The sequence below is a fragment of the Plecotus auritus genome, assembly GCF_963455305.1.
Source record: "Plecotus auritus genome assembly, chromosome: 2".
NCBI classification, from domain to species: domain Eukaryota; kingdom Metazoa; phylum Chordata; class Mammalia; order Chiroptera; family Vespertilionidae; genus Plecotus; species Plecotus auritus.
The window spans coordinates 6941326-6959926 of NC_137771.1; the positions used below are offsets into that span (position 1 = coordinate 6941326).

At 55.5% G+C, this 18601-nt stretch overlaps 2 protein-coding genes across 6 annotated transcripts in view; one reads left to right on the forward strand and one right to left on the reverse strand.

Annotated features, from left to right (window-relative positions):
* Positions 1 to 236: 236 nt before the first annotated feature.
* Positions 237 to 15007, reverse strand: MTHFR (methylenetetrahydrofolate reductase). Of its 4 annotated transcripts, none has more exons than XM_080655187.1 (12): positions 14899 to 15007; positions 11582 to 11827; positions 10302 to 10540; positions 9510 to 9620; positions 6536 to 6729; positions 5353 to 5603; positions 4940 to 5074; positions 4573 to 4753; positions 4145 to 4327; positions 2976 to 3077; positions 1641 to 1760; positions 237 to 1060 (listed from the first exon to the last, which is right to left on the reverse strand). In XM_080655187.1, exons 2-12 carry the CDS (start codon positions 11812 to 11814, stop codon positions 836 to 838), a joined length of 1974 nt encoding a protein of 657 aa, XP_080511313.1. In that variant the 5' UTR covers positions 11815 to 11827; positions 14899 to 15007; the 3' UTR covers positions 237 to 835. The 4 variants fall into 4 exon arrangements, with proteins under 4 accessions (XP_080511313.1, XP_080511315.1, XP_080511312.1 ...); XM_080655189.1 differs by lacking the exon at positions 14899 to 15007 and adding an exon at positions 12092 to 12224; XM_080655186.1 differs by lacking the exon at positions 14899 to 15007 and adding an exon at positions 12092 to 12223 and having other exon boundaries at positions 11582 to 11824.
* Positions 15008 to 15206: 199 nt separating this feature from the next.
* Positions 15207 to 18601, forward strand: part of CLCN6 (chloride voltage-gated channel 6) — a 36406-nt gene continuing 33011 nt past the window's right edge. The window contains exons 1-2 of one of the 2 annotated variants that reach the window (XM_080658012.1): positions 15207 to 15358; positions 16142 to 16201. In XM_080658012.1, the coding sequence (XP_080514138.1) occupies positions 15272 to 15358; positions 16142 to 16201 (147 nt within the window). In that variant the 5' untranslated portion in view covers positions 15207 to 15271. The remainder of the gene's footprint in view (positions 15359 to 16141; positions 16202 to 18601) is intronic. The other variant, XR_013960038.1, reaches the window with a different exon arrangement.

Genomic DNA, 18601 nt, shown 5'->3' on the forward strand with positions numbered 1-18601 from the left:
CCAGTCACCTCCCTGGGAAGCGCAGCTTGAGGGCTGATTCCTGGGGAGCAGTGCCAGGCAGACAGATGCCGGATGCGCAGAGGGCGGAGCAGCTGGCAAGAGGGGGTCCTGCCTGAAAACTAAGCCAGAAAAACAGAAGTCCTGCTCCAGTGACCTCAAGTGACCTCGCCTTTGCCCTCGATGGTGATGGGCAGCAGAGAAAAGGGAAGGCGGAGGCTCCACCAGGCACAGAGATCAGACACCTTGAGCCCTTCGGAGGGAGTTTATCTCTTGCGCCACCAGAATACAGAGACAACTGCTTCCTAAAGCAGCGTGGCGGAGGGTGAAGCCCAGCTGGGCTCCCGGGTAGAAGGTGACCTGTATTATTTATTAGGTTTCAGCCCCAGACCCATCCGGGGGCCTGGTGCCAAAGGCAGTGTCTGCCCTTCAGTTACAAGTAGAAGTGCCCAGCTGCCAAGGTCCTGGAGGCAGAAGGGGCAGCATCTTCACTCTGCCCCGGCTATTCGGCAACGCCACAGTGCCCGCTGCCCGTGTGCTCTGCCCGTCTTCCGTAGCCCCAAGTGCACAGTCACTGGCAGTCTCAGGCTGCTCTGAGAGGCCGCCTGGTGCGAGGGCCCCGTCAGCAATACCGTCTCCTCCCCGTCTCAGGGAGGATGGTGTTCCACCCACCGTGGTCCTGGGCGGGATCGAGGTGCTCCCCACAAAAGAGCAAAATCTCCCGGCCGAGCGGGGAACACCAGGTCCCGCATGGGGCTGACTCAGGGCCAGCCAGAGCCCGGAGCCTCACACCGCGTGGCTGCCGTTGTATGTGCGGGAGTATAGGAGCCTAAGGGTGTCAGGGTGCAGGGTCACGGAGCCTGTCCCCTCTCCTTCCGGGTCTGCTGAGAAGTTCAAAAGTGTCCTCTACCACCTGCCACAGGCAGTTGTCCAGCGGAAACTCGTTGTCTACCAGGTTGACGAGGAAGTAGTTGTCGTGGATGTACTGGATGATCATACGGGACGGGGACTCCTCGTCATACAGCTTGCCCCACTTCTCCACCCACAGGGCGAAGGCTTCATCCTGTGCGTGCACACGAACGGGCATGGGCGCAGGTACAGTCACACACACACAAGTGCAGACAGACATACAGCCGCACAGGCGCAGACACAGCCGCACAGGCACGGTTCACGGGGCTGCCCTTGGGTCAAGGCTCCGTGCTCGGTGCCACAAGAGCCTCCGCCACAGCCCAGGAGGACCTTCCCGGGTATAGAACAAGGCCCACTGCGGGGCACCTCCCACTCCCCAGCCCAGAAATAAGCTGTGGCTCAGAGTCAAGGTGCAGCCAGGAGGGCCTAGCCCAGCCTTGGGCAAACTACGGCCCGCGGGCCGGATCCGGCTGTTCTATCCGGTTCTCTTGCTCTCCCCTCCGCTCCTTGACTTTGAATTTATATTAGTTCACACAAACACTCCATCCATGCTTTTGTTCCGGCCCTCCGGTCCAGTTTAAGAACCCATTGTGGCCCTCGAGTCAAAAAGTTTGCCCACCCCTGGCCTAGCCGGCCAGCCCTGGGGGCATGGCTTCCAGCCACACTAGGGACCCAGCAATCCTGCCGGCCAGGTGTTCCAAGTGCGCAGGGCAGGCCCGCTCCCAGCCCCTTACCTTCCAGAACATGAAGCTGACAGGATCCACCACCGTGGGCTGGATGATCTCTCGCCCAGGGAAGATGCCCCAGGTGACAGCGTTGGGCTGCAGCTCGGGGGCATTGGTGATGTTTTCACCCTGGGGTGGGACAAAGCCAAGCAGAGCCCCCTTGTTGCCCAGGCAGCCCTCTGCTCCACACACTCCTCCCCCTCCCCCTCCCCCCCCCCACTCGGTGAGCCTGAGACCTAGAGGCCACGCTGAGCACTTCCTCCTCTCTCGCTTCAATCAGCTCTGCACCCTGCGGTTCTGCCTGCTTCCTCTCCACTCTGCTCCCTTGGGTCTAGCCCCGTGGTCGGCAAACTGCGGCTCGTGAGCCACATGCGGCTCTTTGGCCCCTTGAGTATGGCTCTTCCACAAAATACCACGGCCTGGGCAAGTCTATTTTGAAGAAGTGGCGTTAGAAGTTTAAAAAACTTGGCTCTCAAAAGAAATTTCAATCGTACTGTTGATATTTGGCTCTGTGGACTAATGAGTTTGCCGACCACTGGCTCTAGCCCAGCTGGGCCTCTTTGCTACTCAGACAAGGGCCTCTGACTCTAGTGTTCCCGAGCCCGTTCGTCATCAGCTGTGCACTGTGACCTGCTAAATAACACCCGGAGCCAAGTCACTCACTGCTTGGAAAGGCTCCCTCCTGCCTTCAGGGAAAACCCCCAGTTCCAAGCAGGACCATGGAGGCCTGAGCCCCTGCTCAACACTTTAGCCTCGCGCTCCGCAGTCAGCAGTGACCCACTAGCTGCAGACACTGCCTTTGCACACCCCGCCCTTCCTCAGGAATGCCCTTCCCTCCTTGTCCTTAAGGGTTCTGGACACAGCCGAAACCGGTTTGGCTCAGTGGATAGAGCGTCAGCCTGCGGACTGAAGGGTCCCAGGTTCGATTCCGGTCAAGGGCATGTACCTTGGTTGCGGGCACATCCCCAATGGGAGGTGTGCAGGAGGCAGCTGATCCATGTTTCTCTCTCATCGATGTTTCTAGCTCTCTATCCCTCTCCCTTCCTCTCTGTAAAATATCAATAAAATATTAAAAAAAAAAAAAAAAAAAGGGTTCCGGCCACAGAGGACCCCCCAAGAAGCCTCTGTGGCCTCCCAGGTTACGTGTCCCTCCGCTGGGTCCCCAGCACCCTTACTGAACTGAATGTCCCATTACCCACTGACGGGCCTCCCTCACTAGGCTGGGAGCTCTGAGGCGGGGCCTGGCTCCGTCTGCCCGAGGCCAGTGCCTGCTGAGTGCGGGAGTGACCATGGGTGTCCTCGGCTGGCAGCTGCCCCGAGCACCTCTGCGTGGAGCTGGCCTACCTTCACGTCCACGATGTGGTAGTTAACCCGTTGCTCGTACTTCTTCAGCACCTGCAGCAGTGCCCCCACCGTCTCTCGGGAAGTGAAGAACTCCAAGTAGGCCTGGGGGAGCAGGCACCCGTCACCCCCTGGTCCCTGCTGGCCGCCTCCTCGGCACTCAGCAATCCCAGTCCGATGCCTGCGCACGACCGCCCCCGGCGAGGACCCACGCGCACAGGTGTGTGGGACACTTAGGACAGGGGCGCTAGTGGTAGCCACTGGATGGAGTCATGGAGCAGGTGGGGAGATTCCCAGCTGGCCGGTCTGAGGGACCTCTGCCAGCCCGCCTCCCGTTAGGCAGGGAGGCCCATGGAGACGCCACCGTAAAGCTGGCGAGGAGGCCCGCTTTGGAGCGCAGGCTTGTGAGACAGGCCTGCCCCATCCCACCCGCCCCCTCACTGGAGGTGACAGTGACTCTAGTGCAGGGGTGGGCAAACTTTTTGACTCGAGGGCCACAATGGGTTCTTAAACTGGACCGGAGGGCCGGAACAAAAGCATGGATGGAGTGTTTGTGTGAACTAATATAAATTCAAAGTAAAGGAGCGGAGGGGAGAGCAAGAGAACCGGATAGAACAGCCGGATCCGGCCCGCGGGCCGTAGTTTGCCCAAGGCTGCTCTAGTGGCTTCTCTGGCACCAACTGGATCGGAGATTAAGCTGGGTTTACTCAGTCACTTGCCGGAATGCCCATAACACTGCAGGGTGGGCCCTCTTATCCCCATTTCACAGGTGAGGCAGGTTCAGGGAAGGTGAGGACCTGGGCTCACGGGTGATAAACAGCAGAGCTGGTCTCTTCACACCGGGGTCGTTCTAATCAGGGCCCAGGGATTCAGTGTGAGTGTAATTTCACTCCAGCAGCCCAGGGGAGAGGTGTCAGCTCGGAAGAGTAGCGAGTGCTTCCCGTTCCTCCCAGGGCTAAGCTTTGTGCACCTTGTCACGTCTCCTCCCCACAACATGGGGAGATCCGTCCCACCTGAGAAGGCGGAGGCTCGGAGCAGTCAGGGGACCCCACCCAGGCCTGGCCTAAAGCGGGAGCTCCCGTCCGCCCTGGTCCACTGCTACTCAGTGACGGGCCCAGAGAGGAAGGCTTCCTGTCCCCATCGCTGGGGCAGCCCTGGGCGCCCCTGCACACCTTCTGGAAGACATAGCCCCCGCTGGGGCCCCAGCCCACGACCGGGTCGGAGGACGGTTTCCCATTGATGTTGGGCTGGGAGTTGATGGTCAGGATGCCCTGCCGGTTCACGCGCAGCAGCTCTTCCTTCATCAGGCTGGTCTCGGCCGCCAGGGGCTCGTCATTCCAGGGCAGGCAAGTGACCTGGGAGGGTGAGCCGGGCTGGGCTGACAGGGCTGGGCTGACAATCGGATCTGGGGGCCCCGTGAGACACCCAGCCTGTCTCTGCCTCTGTGAGCCCTTCCCAGGCCCCCAGCTGGCGACTTCCCAACTCACCCTTCTCCCTTGGCTGAGGTGCCACGTCCAGAGCGGAAGGAGGAGGTGAGGGTGGGTGGGCCACAGGGAGGCGGGGCGGGGGGTAACCAGGAACCCCACCGAGCACCACTCACTGGACAGCCGCTCTGGTTTGGCTCTCCCGAGAGGTAGTGGACAAAGACGTCAAAGACACTCTCTTCGCTGCTCAGCTCCTCCCCCCACATCTTCAGCAGCTCCTCCCTCGGGGCCTTGCTGGTCAGGTAGAAGAGGTAGTAGTCCTTCAGCTCCCCGAAGGCTGGAGAGGAGGAATGGCCCCTGCAGAGGACGTGCCAGTGGTCAGGGCACAGCCTCACCTCGGGCTCCTTCCAGGAGGACAGCTGTCCCACACACCGGAGGTCATTCTGTGATGCCAGTCCCTCCAGGGTAGATAAACATGCCAACTCCTGCCTCCTGCCTTCCAGGACACAGGACCCATTTGCGAAGGACAGTCTGCGGCCTCACCAGCGGCCGTTGGGGAACTCATCCCAGTCCTGGGTGCGGTAGATGTAACTCTTCGGTCTGGAGGCCCAGAAGATGGGACGCACATCTTCCTCCCGGCGCTTGGGGTGGGCACTGACAGCCCAGGGCAGGGGACGCCTGGGTGAGATTGGGGACGGAAAGGGACCGGCTCAGGTCCTCAGCGGGAGGACCCACTGAGCTGGGGCTTTCGATCTGACTTGTAAACATCAAGGTGCGCACGGACCTCCCACTGAGGCTGGAACCCCGTGCGCCTCCAGCCACAGCACGGACAAGCCCTGCACCCGTGGTGTCCAGCCCTGCTAGGGCGCACTCTTCCTGCGACTCCCATCTGACCTCCCTGCCCACTGACTTCCCCCTGAGGCTCCCAGGCCTGAATTCGGGGCCCCTGGCCTCACCTGGGGTCCTCGGCCCACATGCCCAGGCGCTTCAGCACCTCGGTGGTGGCCATCCTGCGGTTGAGGGTGTAGAAGTGCAGGCCCGGCACCAGGCCACTGGCCAGCAGCTCCTGGCACAGGCTCACGGCATGATCGATGCCGTAGTTGCAGATGGCAGCGTCGTTGTCCTTGATGGGCTCGATCACGTCCCTGATCTTCTGCGGCACCTCCAGCTTGGACAGCTTCACAAGCTGCCGCAGGGAGTGGTAGCCCTGCCGAGACATGGGGGCTGTGGAGCCACGTCCCACCCCGTCTCTCACCCTGCTTCTCCCCTCTGGTTCCCTACCAGGCCTCCTGGCCAACTGCAGAGTGACAGAGACCCAGGAAAGTCAGACCACACTGTCCAAGGACCCTTGCCTGGTCCTGCTTTTTCCAGTCTGCAGGGGACTCAGCTGCCCAGAGCATCCCTGCTGTTGGTCTGAGCCAGCCCTTCAGCCCCAGTGGTTCCCAAGCCTCTCGGATCACCGGAATCACCTGCAAGACTTGAGAAGTATGCCCTAGCTGGTTTGGCTAAGTGGATAGAGCGTCGGCCTGCGGGCTCAAGGGTCCTGGGTTCGATCCCAGTCTAAGGGCATGTACCTTGGTTGCAGGCACATCCCCAGTAAAGGGTGTGCAGGAGGCAGCTGATCGATGTTTCTCTCTCATCGATGTTTCTAACTCTCTATCCCTTTCCCTTCCTCTCTGTAAAAATCAATAAAATATATATATATTAAAAAAAAAAAAAAGACTTGAGAAGTAAGGTACACATTCCCAGGCCCCACCTCAGATCTACTAAATCAGAACTTCGAGGCGTGGGATCTGGAAGTCCATCTTTTGAAAAAGCTTATCAAATGATTGTGATGACAGCTGAGTTTTGGAAACGATGTAATAAAAATTAGGGTGAGAATTATAATGATCCCTTGTAGTGACACTTGTCATTAAGCCAAGTACAAGCCCCTCCGTCAGGGGCTGTTGCTGGTTTTGGGGGTGGGTGGGAACTGGAGCTAACCAAAATGGGGTGGTGAGAGAACATCTGCCAGTGGCATCTGGCAGGAAATCCATTGAGCGTCAATGAACCTGACCACGAACTGAGCGCCTGACCCGGGCCCTGGCCTGTGGGAGGCCGGGGGAGGGAGGTGTCCGCCAGCCCGCCCGGGCCCCTCACCTGAATAGGGAAGATTCCGGGGAGGATGGGGCAGGTGATGCCTATCGTGGAACAAGCCTTAACAAAGTGGAAGAACGTGTCAGCCTCAAAGAACAGCTGGGTGATGATGAAGTTGGCTCCCGCGGACACCTTCTCCTTCAAGTGCTTCAGGTCGTCCTCCAAGCTCTCCGCGTCGGGGTGGCCCTTGGGGTAACCTGTCAACAGGATGGCAGTAGGGAGAGGCTGGCTCCACCTGCTCAAGGTGAGTGAGGAAGAAACCAGAGAGCTGGCAACAAGCTCTCTGCCGCCACAGCTCCGGACTCGGACCTCCCACCACCAGAGCGTGGGCGGGTAGAAACGGTGAGGAGCTGGGCTCACAGCTGATGTCCCCCCTCACCCGGGAGATGACGCTCGGTGAGCGGTGGCTTAGAGCCACCCTCCCAGAAGTGGGAGCAGAGACCCCACTTCTTCTGGGCCTCCAGACCGAAGAGTTACATCTACCGCACCCAGGACTGGGATGAGTGCCCCAACGGCCGCTGGTGAGGCCGCAGACTGTCCTTCGCAAATGGGTCCCGTGTCCTGGGAGGCAGGAGGCAGGAGCTGGCATGTTTATCCATCCTGGAGGGACTGGCGTCACAGAATGACCTCCGGTGTGTGGGACAGCTGTCCTCCTGGAAGGAGCCCGAGGTGAGGCTGTGCCCTGACCACTGGCACGTCCTCTGCAGGGGCCATTCCTCCTCTCCAGCCTTCGGGGAGCTGAAGGACTACTACCTCTTCTACCTGACCGGCAAGGCCCCGAGGGAGGAGCTGCTGAAGATGTGGGGGGAGGAGCTGAGCAGCGAAGAGAGTGTCTTTGACGTCTTTGTCCACTACCTCTCGGGAGAGCCAAACCAGAGCGGCTGTCCAGTGAGTGGTGCTCGGTGGGGTTCCTGGTTACCCCTGCCCCGCCTCCCTGTGGCCCACCCACCCTCACCTCACTGTCCTGCCTCATGTCCCAGCAACCAGCCAGGCAAACCAGCCCGTGCTTGGTGGCCCTGGAGGAGAGAAAATGCCCCGCTCAGCAGTTGGGCAGCACTTGTACTGCACTGGACTCTACACATTGGATTAAAGCAGCGCTTTTAACATTAAAACCACTAAACAAAAAACCACCATACACACAAAAAATAAAACATCGAAATTACTCAGAGGTCCAAGAAAGTGAAAAGTCAGCATGTTACATGAGGAAAACCGTGAGAAAGCTCAGATGTTCTGCTTGAAGAAAAGAATGAAGAGAATATAGTAACTATTTCTAAGTGGCCAAAGGGCCGTCACGGTCAAGTTCATATTCTCTGATGCGTCTCATGGCAGAACCAGGAGCAGCCAGAGGCTGCCTGACAAGGGACCAAGCAGCCCCGCTAAGCAGCGAGCTCTTGGGGCCCGAGAACACTGGCGCAGCTGGGATACCCACACGCCAGGGACACACGATGGGACCCGGAATTGCCTGGGAGGCGGGAGTGGCTTCCTGGGCTCCTTCCTCACTGGCTCAGGGAACTCTCTGACCGCTTTGCCTAAATGACTGAGCTCACTTAGCCCGGCCCGCACAGGAAGACTGCAGGCCTCGATGAGGCTTCAGGCAGAAGCTGGCTTGCTCAGCCTGAGGCCAGGGCCGGGGCAGGCCTAAGACCCAGGCTGCTCTGTACATGGGCCTGGGGTTAAACCCAAAGTCACTTAAACGAGTAATTTCACTGACGCCACATGGCTTATTTTTTAAAGTTCGGATCACTTTTGATATACTACTCCATAATGTGGCTTTGTTTAATATAAAAAACGATTTTCCCCAAAATATTGGAGAAAAAAATGTCATGCCAAGATGATGTACCAATGAATCCCCAGACCTCCTGTGTCCCGGGCACATTGCCTCACCATACCCAATGCCCTATTTGAGAAGCTGGAGGCCCAACCCCGTTAGCGGGGTAGGAGGGAAGGCCCCGCCCGACCAGGTTCCAGCAGGGAAACCTTGCCTCCTGGCTGTAGCCAATGGAACTAAGTTCAGCTGATCTGATTCTCCTGAGAATGTGGAGTTGACATTGAGGCCTGTCAATCAGTCTGGGCTATGAGTGGAACTGACCAGGTGCCCTCAGGACCTGTTGTGTAGCAGGAGGCAGAGATGGGGGGTCCTATGGCCCCAAAGAGATTGAGGGCCTTGGTTTCTTTTTAAAAATTTTTTTAAAATATATTTTATTGATTTTTTTTTACAGAGAGGAACGGAGAGGGATAGAGAGTTAGAAACATCCATGAGAAACATCAATCATCTGCCTCCTGCACGCCCCCTACTGGGGATGTGCCTGCAACCAAGGTACATGCCCTTGACCGGAATCGAACCTGGGACCCTTCAGTCTGCAGGCCGATGCTCTATCCACCGAGCCTAACCGGCTAGGGCTTAAAAATTTTTTTTAAATATGTTTTTATTGCTTTTTAGAGGAAGGGAAAGGGAGAGAGAAAAATACCGGTATGAGAAAGAAACATCAACCTGTATGCCTTCCCGTATGCACCCCGAGCGGGATCGAACCCCAACCCAAGCATGTACTCTGACCAGGAATGGAACCAGTGACCTTTTGTTGTACAGGATGACACTCAACCAACTGGGCCACACCGGCCAGGGGGGCCTTGGTTTCGGACGGCCTCCCGGCTCCAGCACCCAGTGAGGTCTGGTGCGGTTTCCTGACCTTGGGTTCTGCGATTCCCTGCCTCCTAATAAATACCCCTCTTTTGTTTTAAAGAAGAATAGGCTAAAAACATGAAAAGGCAGAGAAACAAAACCTTCAGGGTGGTGGTTGCCTGGGCAGAGAGCGGATGATAGAACGTTGAGTCAGGGCATTAACCCACCTCTGCCCTGCTCTCCTCCTCCGGCACAGGCTGCTCAGGCCCGCAATGCACGGGGTTACCACACCCTGAACTGAATACAGGTGAGCTCTCTGTGCCTGCCCCCACCCACTGGGACGCTCCTGCCACTCACCTGCCACACAGATGTCAAAATAGTCACCAAACTCGCTGCGGATGAGCCTCACCAGGTCTGTAGCGTAGCGGAAACAGCCTTCCTCCTCCTCCCACTGGTCACCTACAGGGTCTGCAGAGTTGGTGAAGGTCATGGTCACTGAGGCTCACTGATCCGCAGCTAGCTTTTCTGTACCTCTCCCTACCCCTACACCCAGGACCACGCGCTCCTCAAAGGCAGAGCCCTCGTGCTATTCAAATTGGTGTCTCCTTTGCTAGCCTAGCACTCGGCAAACAGTGGGAGGGAGGAGAGTGCCCAGCCGGTCAGACATGTGCCAAGCACTGACTGCGGGCACTGGGCTGGCAGTGCAGAGCAGGGGACAGCTGCTGCTCTCAGCTTAGCTTGGAGCATCTGAGACACCCCCCCCACCACTCAAACCTGGGCGCCTACCCTCACCCAACCAACCCCACTGCTCGCCGTCCCACCCTCTTGGAGCTCTTCTCTCCTGGGAGAATTTCCCACTTGTCTCAGATGAGAAGATGTCTTGTAGTGGGAGGACAAGCCACACGACCCCCCCCCCCCCCCTCCCGTCAAGCTCCCTCTTCCCACACTGTGGCCAGAGGCACAGGCAGCTAGTTTCACTCCTGGGACAAGTGCCAGAACTGCCGTCTTGATTGTGCCAAGAGCTGGGTGCAACCAGTGATCAATGAAGCTACGAAGCCAGGGCAGAGGGTTATCAGGCACCAGTGGCATTCCTGACTGAACTCCCACGTCAGGGTCAAGAGGTGGCTCCAACTGGGCAGGGCTCCACACCTCCTCTCAGTGCCAGGATGTTCTTCAGGCCCAGCCGCTTGGCCTTGTGCAGGTGGCCCGTGATCTGCTCCTGGCGCTGACGGCAGCAGGTCATGTGCAGCATGGTCTCCAGGCCACAGTAGTTGACAGCAGTGCTGGCGATCACCATGGAGGAGGTCTCCTTGTCCGAGCCAGGGTCTCCTGCTGGGTGCCAGGTCACATCTATGAAGAGGGGGCCACCTGCCCCCATCTGGTCAAACCTGTTGGGAATTTCTTTCTGAAGAGGGGTCCCTGGGGGCACACCACCCTTCACCACGTTCCATGGGGTCCGGGAGTTAGAGAAACAGCACAGGAGGTTGGCAACAGATTGACCCGCATTCATACCCTGACTTGCTACTTATTAGCTGTGTGACCTTGGGAAAATTAATCTCCTTTCCCTCATTTCTACAATGTGACAGAGAACAGTACCTACTTCATGATAACTCTATGCGACAGCTCTTCGAACAGGGCCTGGTACACTGTGAGCTGCTATCATTGCGATTACTATTGTGGAGGTAATATACAACAATATCACCATGCTGTTTGAAAGCAGAACTGTAGACTTTGCAGTGCTGGCATATTTGTTATATGGGTGAGTTAAGTTCACTGGGCGAGGGCTGGAGAACCCTCAAGGTGGCAAGCAGGGCCTCATTCCGGGAACACGAGCGAAGAGGCTCAGCAGACACAAGTTTCTATCATGCTACCCCTCCCCCGGACCCTGGTGCAGCAAGCAGTGCTGCAGAGCACGGCCACAGCCCAGGAACCAGACTGTGCTACAAGCTATTTAACGAGGTATTTAAACATCCTCGTGCCTTCAGCTTCAAGCCTGGGGAACTAAACACGAGACGTGAGAGTGGGAAAAAGCATAAACTTAAAAAAAAAAGGAGCTGTGATTCATAAAGTGCTAACGTAATTCAGTCGGCATTTCTAGATCTCAAGAGGCACAATCCAAAAACCTAACTTGTGGAAATGATCCACAAGATGCTGCTTTGCAACTTCCTAAACTACACTCATGATCCAGCTTGACATCCTGCCAAAGAATGCTGTGAGAGTCAACATTTTTAACCCAATGTGGAGTGTGTCTAACACCCCAGAGGCTTGCGGGGACTTTTACTGACAACTGCGAAGCTGTAGGTCAAATGACCGACCCTGCGTTTACTCCTCCGACCCCTCTGGGGCCTCTTTCTGCCGGGTCAAAGTGGCCCTTCTCTCCACCCGCCGCTCCTAACCTGGCCCTGCTCCTGAACCTCATGTCCACTCACCTTGAGATGAGATTGACAGCGCCCTGTGCCGTCCGAGGAGGGAAGAATTCCAGAGAGAACCACTTGTCACCGGACTCCATCCTCCGCCTCATTTTCTCCCTGAGTCTCTCGTGCCGCTCAGGGTCTAGCCCTGGTGAGGAGCATCTCGAACTATCCTTGGAGCTCTCCATGCCGCTGCTGCTGCCCTCCAAGCGGGGGTTGGGGCCGCCATTCCCTCTGGGTTCGTTCACCATGGCCGAGTTCCTGCTACACGGGATGGGGGCAGGGGGCGTCAGAAGCCGGCAGGCAGCCAAGCCCCAGAGTGGCAGGGTCAAGTGACAGTTGCTGCATTTCCGCGCAGGGTGAGGGTGATAAGTCCCCTACCAGCTGGCTCACACGCCACCGCTACGACTGACAGCGCAGCCTCACGCCAAGCTTCTCCCCCTGCTGCTGCCCGACTCCGTCTATGACAGCCCCCCCTCCCGTACAGAAACATGTCCCTTCAGCCCTCGGATCCGCAGTGGCAGCTACCTGATGGAGGGTGGCACTGAGAACCTCATGATGCCAGCCTCCAGGGCCCGCATTCCTAGGGAGGGGCAGCAGTGCCTGGCTGGGAGGACCTCTGGTTTTGGATGGTCCATGTCTGCCGGCTTAGACCCAGACTGGCCTGGGAACAGGAAACTCCCCGGCGGGTGTTTCCCTCATGGGCGGAGCAGTGACAGAGGAAGAGCTTAGAGTTAGAGCTGGGGCCTGAGTAAGGGAGAGGGAGGCGGGGGCAAGGCCTCCGGACATGGGGAGGGCTGAGGCTCCGGCTATAGTCCGCAGACAGAAGGAGGACGACTCAGGCCAGAGGCTGTGGGGGTGGAGATGAGGCCAACAGACGTTCAGGGTCACTGGATCACTCCCCAAAGAAGAAACAGCTGATCCTGTCCTGCCTGGGACACCTCCTGTTTCTTGGAACAGTTTGTGTGCAGGTGGAAGAGGCGAGGGCCTGACCAAGCAGCCAGATTTCTCCTGAATTCCTGCTACTCCAAAAAGACTAGGTCATGCGTTAGAACGTGATCATTGGTTGGGTTCCAAAAGTAGCCAGACCCAAGTTCAGTGAGGGCTGAGTTTATGTCCAACTCAGAATAAAGGCTACCTGATGGAAGGAGACTTTGACTTGGGGTGATGAAGACACAATACAATGTACAGATGAATGTATTATAGAACTGTACACCTGAAACCTATATAACTTTATTAACCAATAAGTTAAAAAAAATTTTTTTAAGAGCAAAGGCTGCCTTCCAGGTACACCACCACTAACACACACCACTGAGGTCAGTTAAACTAATTATAGTGACTGCTCAGACACACATCCCAAGCTCTGAGCCATGGCAACCACAGGCAGGCCAACAAAGGGCATGGTGCCACTGGGCAGTTTAGTGGGAAAAATAAGTCAAATACTTAAAAACAAAACACTACTCTTGCGCAACTATGTGCAAACAGACCTTAAAAATCTGGTGTGTGGTGACATGGAAATCAGAGGAACAATCCGGCCAAGTTCATTCTTTTCAGGCCACATCCACTGCTAAGCTGGTGTTCTTTTTTTTCTAATCCTATATAATAAAACCCTAATATGCAAATCTACTGAATGGCGGAACAACCGGTCGCTATGACGTGCACTGACCACCAGGGGGCAGGTGCTCAATGCAGGAGCTGCCCCCTGGTGGTCAGTGCGCTCCCACAGGGGAAGTGCCGCTCAGCCAGAAGCCAGGCTCACGGCTGGCAAGCGCAGCGATGGTGGCGCTAAGGACCCCTTGGGGGATGTCCGACTGCCAGCTTAGGCCCGCTCCCCACAGGGGACATCCCCTGAGGGGTTCCGGGACTGCAAGAGGGTGCAGGCTGAGCTAAAGGAACCCCCCCCCCCAGTGCACAAAATTTGTGCACAGGGCTCAGCCCTCGCAGCCTCGGCTTCATCTGGAAGGTCCTCCAGAAGGTCATTTGGCCGTCTGGTCTAATTAGCATATTACGCTTTTATTATTATAGATATTTTTAAATGGATTTCAGAGAGGAAGAGAGGAGAGAGAAACATCAATGATGAGAATAATTGATCGGCTGCTTCTTGCATGCCCCACACTGGGGATCGAGCCTGTGACCAGGGTATGTGCCCTGACTGAGAATCGAACTGTGACCTCCTGGTTCATAGGTCCTTGCTCAACCACTGAGACACACCAACTGGGCTAAGATGGTGTTCTTAACCACTCTGGGATCCTAGAGTCATGAGAAACGAATGAAATCCAAAGCTCCTCTCCCCTAAAACACAGAGGTGCCATAACACACAGCGACACACCAAAAGTCAAGAAGTCAAGACCAGACTAAGAACGCTTGTGCCAACGTTTGCTCTCCCCAAGGATGCCCGTTTTGGTTCTGGCATAAAACTCCTGCTTCTCAGTGAGGGTGGCCATCGGGAGTGAGAAACAGGGAGCTGGCCTTTCTCAGGAATTTAAGAGAGTGCCTATTAACTGCTGGAACAAAATCAAGAGAGGGGGACGAGATGGAACCACCTACAAATTATCTGCTCTTTCCTTTGTTCCATAACAACTTATTGCATTCCTACTATGTGCCAGGCACAGCCCTTTCAACCTTCTTCCTCGTGCCTCTACTTACCCATTCCAAGTTGCACTCCCGCAGCACCCTGGATTGTAATTGTGGGTTCACAGGTTTGTCTTCCCCCCTGCCCGACACCCCCCCTCCCCGCCCGCCCCAGTTCCAAGACCAGGGTGGGATCCTGCCTTCGACTGGTATCCTGATATTCCTGTGACTGGCACAAGGTAATGTGACAGCCAGCCCTGAGCGCCAACAGGCCGGCCTTTGTCACTCTGATCTCAAAATAGCCTTCTGCCATTTACTAAGCACTTAATCGGCGAGCAGTGGGGGCATATGGAGCCCACAACTGAGCGCAGCCCGACGCGATGGGCCCGGGAGGGTGCGGGGGTGGGGGGGAGGCATGTGTGCCAGCGGCCCAGGCCCCGGGGCGGGGGGGTGGGGCAGGTTTAAGTGGCTGGAGCCGGAAAAACACCTCCCGCGTCCAGGTGGCTCCAGAGCCGCCTCATCTCTGGTATCTGTCCAGGCCGGGACTAAAAGAGAGTTTTTGCTTCAGGACTGGGGGTTGCCGGGGGGTGACAGCCTTTGGGGGTTACACTAGTCCCGCGAAAGAAGCTCACAGAGGTGGCGGGAGCCCCCACCTAGAGGGGCAGACCGCCCTCCACTGACTCCCGCACATAGGTGAGTCACGGCCCCAGCTGGTGGCCCCCCCGATGCCAGGTCTGTCTACCCCACGCCACGCCGTCACTCACCCTCCCGTAGCGGGCGCCCCACAGCACGCGCGCCAACTACAGCTGCGAGGCCGCCGCGGAGCCACTGCGAAGGGGGCGGGACGCGAGGCGCCGGAGTCTGTTGCTAAGGGAGGCGGGACCAGAGGGCGGAAACCACCCTAGCGGGCGACAGGAAACTCCGCCCCCAACATGGCCGCGCCCAGCGGTCTTGTTTGAAGCGGCTCTACCGCCGTCCTGTGACGCGGTCCGTCGCCCCACCCGTCTGCAGCCACTCCCTGTCTCGGTCGCCGAACTCGAGAGGGACACGTGACCCTGCGGGGGCCAGTCACGTGAGGCGCAGATCGGGTGGGAGGGGGTTGGCACTGGGGGTCCGGAGTGGCAGCAAAAGAGGAAGATGGCGGGGTGCAGGGGGTCCTTGTGCTGCTGCTGCAGATGGTGCTGCTGCTGCGGGGAGCGTGAAACCCGTACGCCCGAGGAGCTGGTAAGGCGTGGGCGCTTGGGGCTGGGCCGGGCAGTTGCTAAGGGACCGGGAGAGGCGTCGCCGGAGGTGGGGCCGGGCCGAGCTGGGCCCGCAGGTGGCAGCGTGTTGCCGACGGGCACCGCATCCCGGGCTCTCGCAGAATCTGCCCTGCTTCCCGTGCCCAAGTCTGGAGTCTGATTCTCATAACTCCTCCCTGGAATTGAAGAGAATCCAGGCCAGCTTCAGTTAATCCCATAGATTTTTTTTTTAATTTCCACCTAAAAGGAGTTTTGAGTGAAACGAGCATTTTCGGAATGAGCCCTTTCATGCTTGTCATGCCGCTGGCTTAGGTTCTCCAGCCCTTTTCTCGCTACATCCCTGAGCCTTTCGGGGTCATTGACAAGCCAGCTTTTCCCTGCAAAGCATCCTGGGAAAACTGGAGTTGCTGTGTCCCCAAAGTTGACAGGTCCCTTCTGATTTCAGATTGGGCACCTTGTCAGACGGATCTGGATTTTTTCCCCCGCCTAAGCGGGCAGTGGGCATCTTTGACGTGTCCTGAAGACAAGAGTGGTTATTTGGAGAATGTATCAACAGAGATGAAAAGCTCAGCTGGATCCCCACCCACATCACCTCCTATCCCAAAAGGGTTTTGTGTTTTTGTGGGTTTTTTTTGCTATTTTGTTCCCATTGATGACAATGGTTCTAGACAATTTAGAAACTAGCAACAGATGTCGGTAAACACTTCTGCCTCCTTTCCTTTTAACCACTAAAAAGGGTCTCCCTTCTGTGGATCTGTTTTTCTAGACCATCCTTGGAGAAACACAGGAGGAGGAGGATGAGATCCTGCCAAGGAAAGACTATGAGGTGAGCTTCTTAGCTGCTGTCTTGGTAACAAAAGCAGTGACTGACCTGGGCCCTTAAGACAGAAGCATTAGGATGCCAACCAAGGGAAGGAGTGAGAGGTACCTTCCCTCTGGGAAAGGGGCTGTTTAACAAGCTCCCTCACCTTTTTAAGTATATTTTTATTGATTTTATTCAGAGAAGAAGGGAGAAGGAGAGAAAGAAGCATCAATGATGAGAGAGAATCATTGATTGGCTGCCTCCTGCACACCCCACCCTGGGGATCCAGCCTGCAACCCGGGCATGTTCTTTGATCAGGAATCGAACCCGGGACCTCCTGGTTCGTAGGTCACCGCTCAACCACGGAGCCACGCCAGCCGGGCTTAGCAAGCCCTTTTCTCACCTCAACCGAAAAACAGGGTCCGTGTGTCTCCATGCTTTCATGGATCTATGGCACCTTAATCTGGAGAGGGTGTGTGTTTGCCATTAAACTGTTTGCTTTTGCATCTCAAAGAGTCAAAGCCGCCGACAGGGTATGCTCATCACAGGGGTGGGCCAGTGAACGTGCTTTTCTTCTGGGAGAGCTTCGTCTTGAGAGGATTGTTTTCTGCTCCGGCAGCTTCTCTCTGAAATGTTCTTGACTGTAGTTCCTGAGTGTGTGTGTGTGTGTGTGTGTGTGTGTGTGTGTCTATGTGTCTTATGTGGGTGCGTCTGCGTGTGTAGTAAGGCCAACACGGCTGGAGTGAAACATAATGTAATCAGTTCATGCTGGTTTTTTGTTTTTGTTTTTAGAAAGAGAGTGGGAGGGGGTGGGGGCGGGGAGAGAGAAGCATCAGTGTGAGAGAGACATATCCATTGGTTGCCTCCTACACTGTCCTGACTAGGCTGGGGGTGGATCCTACAACCCAGGTAGGTGCCCTTGACTGGGACTTGAACCCTCGAACCTTCAGTGCCTGGTCTGGTGCTCTGTGTAACTGCTGAGACACACCGGCCAGGGCCATGATGAATTTTGAAATGACAAAAATGCCATGGTTGTGATAAAGAATTCTTAAACTATTTACAAAAAGAAGCTAGAGAAAAACCCTGCTCAGTAAAAGATGACTATTACTACCTTATTAAATATCCTTTTTTTTTTTTTGCTCACATGCATGCTTTTTTTTAAGTAACAGAAGTGAGATTTACTAAATATTTTAAACTCTTTTTCTCCCCTCTTGATAACAATTTTTGAATCACTAGATACTTTTCTACATTATATTTTTTATTAGGGAAATACTATTTTATTGTGCCATGGTTTTTTGTTTGTTTTAATTTTTTTTTTGGGGGGGGGAGGGAGAGAGAAAGGGAGCGATAGAGAAAGAAACATCAATTTGTTGTTCCACTTATTCATGCATTTATTGGTTGATTCTTGTATGTGCCCTGCCTGGAATTGAACCTGCACCTTGACGTATTGGGATGACGCTCTAACCAACTGAGCCTCCCGGCCAGGGCTGTACCACGGTTTATTTAACCAACTTTTCTATTTGATGAACTGCATGGTGACATCCTTTCTTGTTCAACATTAAATGCTTCCTTAGGATTAATTCCAAGAAGTAGGATTAATGATGTGTATGTGTAATGCTTTTTAAAAAAAATGTCACGTAGACTTTAAAAATTCAATAATCTAGGGCAATGGTCGGCAAACTGCGGCACATGTGTCTGGCGAGCCGCTGCGGTTTGCCGCTCTGTTGACTAATGAGTTTGCCGACCACTGGGATAGGGGCTTAATCACAAGGAACAACAACAGCCTGTAATTATTGGAATCGAGAGTCTAGGTCAGTGGTCGGCAAACTCATTAGTCAACAGAGCAGCAAACCGCGGCGGCTTGTGAGCCGCAGTTTGCCGACCACTGATCTAGGGCAATAATATACTCAGACTAATTTTCTTAATATTTCATCTTACTTTTGCTGCAGAATTTGGTGTAACTATGATGGGTCACGTAGCATGAAAAATTTTAAAAGCTTTTGTTACAGACGGTTTCAAGCATACACCAAAAGGGACAGAACAGTATATTGAAACCCCTTGTGTTCATCACGCAGCTTCAGCGGTCATTCGGCTCCTGCCTGACCTTGTTTCATCTGTGCTCCCACCCACTGCCCTGTCCGCGGAGAGTAAATATAGCAGGAGGCTTCGCTGGGACTAAGTGACAGAGTTTTATTAAAGGGCCTTAAGATTTGCAAATCAGAAGCACTACCAGGCAACACCCCCCGTGTTCTGAAGAAAAAAGTTGAGAGATTTTACAACTGAAAATTATATTCTTGAGAAGTATCAGTCCTGCATTCTTAGCTTCTGGATTGGTCTGAGATGGTGATCTTCCAGATCAGGGGTCCTCAAACTTTTTAAACAGGGGCCAGTTCACTGTCCCTCAGACCGTTGGAGGGCCGGACT

What these genes read in the sequence shown, in the direction of transcription:
- MTHFR (XM_080655189.1), bottom strand. Translation starts at nt 12,201, where the DNA reads ATGGACCATCCAAAACCAGAGGTCCTCCCAGCCAGGCACTGCTGCCCC. An exon ending in GCTGTCAATCTCATCTCAAG is followed by an intron (nt 10,541 to 11,581) that starts GTGAGTGGACAT and finishes AATTCCCAACAG; the next exon opens with GTTTGACCAGATGGGGGCAG. An exon ending in TTTTGACATCTGTGTGGCAG is followed by an intron (nt 6,730 to 9,509) that starts GTGAGTGGCAGG and finishes TCCTGTTGACAG; the next exon opens with GTTACCCCAAGGGCCACCCC.